This window comes from Sceloporus occidentalis, unplaced genomic scaffold (genome assembly GCF_023333645.1).
Source record: "Sceloporus occidentalis isolate IW3139 unplaced genomic scaffold, rSceOcc1.0.p SCAF_8, whole genome shotgun sequence".
Taxonomy (NCBI): Eukaryota; Metazoa; Chordata; class Lepidosauria; order Squamata; family Phrynosomatidae; genus Sceloporus; species Sceloporus occidentalis.
In genome coordinates, this window is record NW_028316988.1 from 36,242,291 (window position 1) to 36,248,779 (window position 6,489).

Below are 6,489 nucleotides of genomic sequence, written 5' to 3' on the forward strand. Positions count from 1 at the left end.
AACAGACTCCAGTTTGGAAAGAAAAATATCCAGAGAGCTGAACAGAAAGCGGGGGATTTCAACCCATTAAAGCCATTCAATTATTTAAACCTGGCAGGAGTCCTGTCCCCAATTCATTTTTAATTGCCTCTAATTCAGGTTTTCCCAACCGGATCCAGAGATGTGTAAATATTTCAGAGGAAGACACCCCTGAACAAGCCCTTACTCTCAAGTTACTACTGGACAACTGGGGATGAAATGGAGGATCTGCAAGGGAGAGAAAGGAGAGGCTTGAGAAAGTAAGAAAGGCAACAAGTGTTAAAAAGGGAAAGTATTGGAGGGGAAGAAAGAGGACAAACAAATAAAGTAGGGATTGCCCTCCCCAGCCCAGAATCTCTCTCCTCTTTAAGGCTCCCATCCCACTTTCTTTAGAGTCAACCTCAGAACTGAATACAAACTAGACTCCATTCCCAGATCCTCTGTTGGTTTTAATCCGAAATCCTACCCTACAGGATTTATTCTCAGGTTGCATCTACATTGTAAGAATAATGCAGTTTGGGGCCACTTTGAACAGCCATGCTATTCTACATGCCACAGAGTCCTGGGATTTGTAGTTTGGGGAGGCACTCACCTTCCTGGGCAGAGAATGCCTAATAAAAGCTTTAATTTTTATTGAAAGAGGTCTTGACTTTCTTAAAGGTGCATTTACAGTGTAGGAATTAATGACCATGTTGAACAGCCACCGCTCCATGCTACAGAGTCCTGGGATTTGTAGTTTGGAGAGGCACCCCTCCCTCTTGGGCAGACAAGGCTTGATAATAACACTTAATGCAATCTAGGACTCCTTTAACTGCCCTGGCCCCATGCCTCAAAATCCTGGGATTTGTAGTTTTCTGGGGCAGCCGCCTTCTTGGGCCAAGAACACTTGCAAAACTACAGATCTCAGGAGTCCATAAGAGGAGGCTACGAAGCAGTGTCAAACTGCATTATGTCTACAGTGTGAATGCAGTCTCAGAGAGGGGAAGCCCATTGCCTTCCCTGGGAGTTACTCCTGTGTAAACTACTCTAAGGATGGGTGCCAGATTCGGTCCAGCTGCTCCCTGACCCCCTAAATCCCTGCTTCTGGGTCTTTTCCTTCTTTCAAAGGAGTGACTCCGAATTAGAAACAGAAAAAGACTAATAAAAAACCACCTTTCCAGGTAAGCTCTTAAAAGGAAGAGAAAGGTTTAAAGGAAGGACCTCTTGGTTTTGCAAGGTTGTTTCCTTTGCTTTAAAAAAAAACCATGGAGAAGGAATGCATCCAAAATGTAGTTACCTGCCCTTTAGGGATACTCCAGCGTTGAAGGAACAGATGAAGAGTCAATTGGAAACCACTCAGTTACTTGATCCTGAGTAAGTTTGCACAAAGAAAGTCATGCCAAGGTGCCATCTTTTCCCCTGCTTACCTGAAAAAGGGTCCCAACCGACACTTACTCCCGAGTAGACAGCTCTCCTCTTCCACAAAACACCGTTATGTAATGCGTTTGTAATGGAGCAGTAGTTTCGATGTCTCTCTGTGCGGAAGATGAAGATGATGAAAACAGCTGGCGGTTCCTCTTCTTCCTCATCCTCTTTATTTCTAACATCTGGAGGCAGATTGTTCCATCACTTTCCAGCAACATGGATCTGGTCCGCCTCCTTTCCCTTCTCTTTGATTGGGAAAACCCGGTTTGGAACCGGATTAAGGAAAACCGGATTAAGGACCCGTTATGCAGATGCCACATACATACACCCCCCTCCCGATCCCTTGAGATCCTCTCCAATCCATAGTAGACAGGATCTACTATTCTTTTACTACCCATCTTTACTCAAAAGTAAGCCTCCCCTGGCTTGTTAGGCAGGTGGCCTTCTGGCCCAGTGATACTCCAGCTATTATTATTATTATTATTATTATTATTATTATTATTATTATTAGGTATAGCCTGTTAGCCTCTAAAAACAGTATGTAAAGAGATCTTGTAGCATCTTTAGAGACCTAACTGAAAGAAAGAATTTGGCAGCATGAGCTTTCCTAGACTTCAATCTACTTCCTCAGATGCATCATCATCACTAAAAGGTATAGCCCTGTTAATCTCTAAAGTCAGTATGCAAAGAGATCTTGATGCATCTTGAGACTCACTGAAAGAAAGAAGTTGGCAGCATGAGCTATACATTGATTATCATCATCATCATCGTCTTCAAAAATATAGCCGTATTAAAGCCTGTAAAACCAGTATGCAGCAAAACCTTGTTGCGCCTTTTGAGACGTAACTGAAAGAAAGTAGTTGGCAGCATGAGTTTTTGCAAACTTAAGTCTACTTCTTCAGATGCATCACCATCATCATTGTTATTATTTATCATTTTAATTATCATCATTATTGTTAATATATAGCCGTATTAAATCTGCAAAACCAGTATCTTGTGGCGCCTTTTGAGACTTAACTGAAAGAAAGAAGTTGGCAGCAGGAGTTTTTGCAGACTTCAGTCTACTTCCTCAGATGCATCATCATCATCATCACCACCATTCCTATTATTATTATTATTATTATTATTATTATTATTATTATTACTACTATGTACTAGTCCACTTTGAAGCCTATTTGGAAAAGGGGGTTACTGAGAAGTTGTGCCTTAGCTTGAACTGGTTCAAAAGTAGACTTGACTATCCCTCCGCCACTTCTCTTTTTCCATCCTCAACTCCAAAATTTGGTCCTCGGGAGACTATCCTAGTATTGAATTAAAAGGGACAGAAATCCGAATTAAACCATCCTAGGCTCCAGCTAAGGATCGGGGCCCCTTCCTCAACACTTTCCCAAAGCCACTTACTCTAGAGATTCTCTTTCTTTCTTTCTTTCTTTCTTTCTTTCTTTCTCTTTCGTTCTTTCCAAGAAAACGCCAAGAAACACAGCCATTTCAAGCGCCTGTTATAAAATTTATTGTTCTCTCTTTAAAGTTCTTTGTCGGAAGGAGGCAAAAAAAGGGACAAGGAAAGGGAAAAAAATAGGATCGATGGGGAGGGAAAAATAATAATCCTTTTCCAAAGACACAACCAACGACAACGAAAATAATATATATATGTTTAAAAAAGCATCGTTAACTAAAGGACCCGTTTCGTGCAAAACAAAGAGATCCACAAAACGAAAACGGGGGAAACGAAATCAAAACAAAGTAACACCAAATAATAACTGTTTGTACAGAAATTTACAACGGCCCCAGGATAAAACGAAGCCCTCCTCTTTACAGATATATTCACAACTCCCTTTACTCCAAACAAAAGGGTGGAAGGTGGGGGGAGAAGTAACGCGTTACTTTGCGTCGTTATTAAAGTCCTAGAAATTCGAAATCCTTTTTTTTTAAACACCTGTCCGGCTTCAGTCTAAAAGTTTCCCCCCCAAAATTGTAAGTTTGGTTTGGGATCCTAATATTTCCCCCAATTTGGGCTCAATCCTGCTTTTACCTGGCTTTAAAAAATCCTTTGAAAATGGAAATAAGGTTTTTTATGAAGATGAAAAAGAATAAAATGTATATATTTTAAAAAGGAGTCCTATTGAAAAAAGCAAAATGTTGCCTTTCTGAGCCATTTTCCTCCCCAACTTTCATCTGAGAAAACTTGGGAAGAGAAATGGAAACTTTGTCTTTTACAAGGAAAGAAAAGAAAGAAGGATGGAAGTGGGGGGAAAGGAGGAGAAACGTTGGAGTTTGGAGGAGAAATGACCCTAACTTCAACCCAGACAACAAAAGCTAATGTCAGCTTTCTGAAGAGAATCGGTTAATTCCACATTTTAAGAAAGAAAGAAACAAAGAAACAAAGAAAGAAAGAAGTGGGGAAAAGGAGGGAAGGAGAAATGTTGGAGCTGGGAGGAGAAATAATGCGGCTTCAACAAAAATCAGTGTCAACTTTCTGAAGAAAAGGGGGAAACTCCAGATTTTAAGAAGTTTTCCTTTTAAAAAAGGAAAGAAAGAAAGAAAGAAAGAAGTGGGGGAAAAGAGGAGAGGAGAAATGTTGGGAGTCTGGAGAAGAAATGAACCCACTTCAACCCAGGCGATAAAAACAAATATCAACTTTCTGAAGAGAAAAGGGGAAATTCCAGATTTTAAAAAGTTTTCCTTTTAAGAAAGAAGGAAAGAAAAATGTGGGGAAAAGGAGGAGAGGAGAAATGAACCCACTTCAACCCAGGCGATAAAAACAAAATCTCTTTTCAAGTCCACCATTCTCATTCTATATTTGGGGTTATTATTATTATTATTGTTTTCCGGGAGGGCTTGTCCCACACAAGAACAACAACAACAACAAAATCAAGTCTCCTCCCCCCCCCCCAAAAAAAAACATTAAAAGGAAGCCCCTCTTTTCCCCGGATCCCCCCAAAGTTAGAGGACTCTTTGTGCTTCTCAACCAGACAAGGACATTCTCCTCCTCCTCTTCTTCTTTGTTATACCCCCCAAAAGATAGTAGTCATCATATCGATTATTTTCCATCGAGGGGGGGGGGAAGGAGGAGTTGTTCCTGGGAGCAGAGGCGAGTGGCCCCAATGTCTAAAGTCTCCCCACCAAAAAACCCAAATAAAGCCACAAACATCGCAAGGAAGAAAAGTTTGGGCAAAGTCGCAAGCGGCGGCGGAGCGCTTTGTTCGAAGGCGCGGTCCAAGAAAAGCCTTCATTTCCAAAAGGTTGGCTTTTTGGGGGTGGCCTTGCAGTCCTTAGGGCCAAGAGGGGGGGGATCCGGTTCCTCTTGGGGGGTCTAGATATGAGTCAGGGGCACAGTCCCATTGACCCCAGTCCCGGCGGCCTGGTAATGCTGGTGCAGACGGCTGCTGCCGCCGCCGCCGCTTTGGAGGCCGGAGGGGTCGCTGGAGGGGTCTCCTCCGGGGGGCAAATACATGCTGATCATATCCCTCAAATCCCCGAGGCAGGCCCTTTGCGAGTGGGAGGCCAGGGCCGGCGGAGGGGAGCTGGGTTCGGATTTGACCATGGTCCCGAGGCTCAAGGCGGGCCCCGACGGCTGCGGAGCCCCGTAAGCGGCGGCGGCGGCTGCCATGCTGTACGTCGAGGCGGCGGCGGCCATATAGGGCTGGGCCGAGGACATGATGGGGCTGTACTGGAGGCCGCTCACGTCGTAGCGGGGCATGGGCTGGAGCTGGGCATTGCCCATGGCCGGGTGCTGGCTGTAGCCCAGCTGCTCGGGCATCAGGGAGGCGTAGGCGCCGTTGGGCCAGCCGTTCATGTGGGCATAGGAGTCCAAGCGCTGGACGGGGCTGCTCACCCCCCCTCCGCCGCCCGGGCCCCCCCCAGACGGAGCCAGCAGCCCCCCCGGCAAGGAGTACTTGTCCTTCTTCAGCAAGGTCTTGGTCTTCCGACGGGGACGGTACTTGTAATCCGGATACTCCTTCATGTGGACGGCGCGGAGGCGCTTGGCCTCGTCGATGAAGGGCCTCTTCTCAGCATCACTTAAAAGCTTCCAGTCGGCGCCCAAACGCTTGGAGATCTCAGAGTTGTGCATCTTGGGGTTCTCCTGGGCCATCTTCCGACGTTGGCCCCGGGACCAGACCATGAAGGCGTTCATGGGGCGCTTGACCCGGTCTTGGTCCGTGGGGCCAGGCCCACCTCCTCCTCCTCCACCTCCTCCTCCTCCGCCTTTACTAGTGTTGCCTCCTCCGTTGCCCATCGAGTTGGGCTGGGAGCCTTTGAGCTCGCCGCCGTCCAGCATCCCGTACATCGTCGAGGCGCTTAGAAGATGCGCCAGCTTGGAGCAAAGCGAGAGAGACGGAGCAGAGCAACAAGCAGGCTCCGGAGTGGGGCCCTTTCCCAAGCCTTGCCCAAGCCTTTTCCAAGCAGAGCCAAGACCCAAAAGGAGTAATAATATTAATATTAATAATAATAATATTAATAAAAGAGGGGGTTCTTTACTTTGCTGCTCTTCCGACGGCGCGCTCCACTCTTTCTTCTCTCTCAAGTCTCTCTTCCAAGTCTCTCTCTGGCTTTTTCTCTGCCTTAGTGCCTTGGCCTTTTTTTTGGCTTGATTGACGGGCTATAAATGAGGAGCCGGTGGCCAATCAGAAGGCTAGGCTCGCCTTCCCCTCCCTCCTTCCCTCCCCATCTTGCACTGACCAGGTCCCCCCCATAAACACCCACTGACACACCCACAACTCAGGCGCCGCCCTCTCCCTTTGCACTTTTACGCACTCCCTGGGGTCTTTGGGGGTGCTTTGCCCCCTCTCCAACCCCGCCAGAGGAGGGTGTCTTGGTTTTTACTTTACTTTACTTTACTTTATTGCCCCAGGGTGGTTTGGTTGCCCCGATTTCCTTGTTGAGGATGAGCAACCAAAGCAAAACAGTATCATGGATGCGTTTCCAGTTGAGACTTTGTTCCAAATGTTTCTTTCAAGTGGCACCTTTGGGGAAGTTCTTCCCTCGACAGGTTTTCCTCATTGTTCAAGTCGACAAATGCTCCTCTTTTAACACTCTCCTGAAGTTTTGGAAAGAGATCTTGCAGCA

General features: G+C 46.1%; 1 protein-coding gene across 1 annotated transcript; it reads right to left on the reverse strand.

The window, feature by feature from the left end:
* Window positions 1-4,115: 4,115 nt before the first annotated feature.
* LOC149308691 (transcription factor Sox-3-like) lies at window positions 4,116-5,988 on the reverse strand. The gene has a single exon (XM_089537103.1). It carries the CDS (start codon window positions 5,708-5,710, stop codon window positions 4,736-4,738), a length of 975 nt encoding a protein of 324 aa, XP_089393229.1. The 5' UTR covers window positions 5,711-5,988; the 3' UTR covers window positions 4,116-4,735.
* Between the last annotated feature and the right edge of the window lie 501 nt (window positions 5,989-6,489).

Excerpts from the sequence above, each read along its gene's own strand:
- LOC149308691 (XM_089537103.1), bottom strand. The coding sequence starts at position 5,710 with ATGTACGGGATGCTGGACGGCGGCGAGCTCAAAGGCTCCCAGCCCAAC.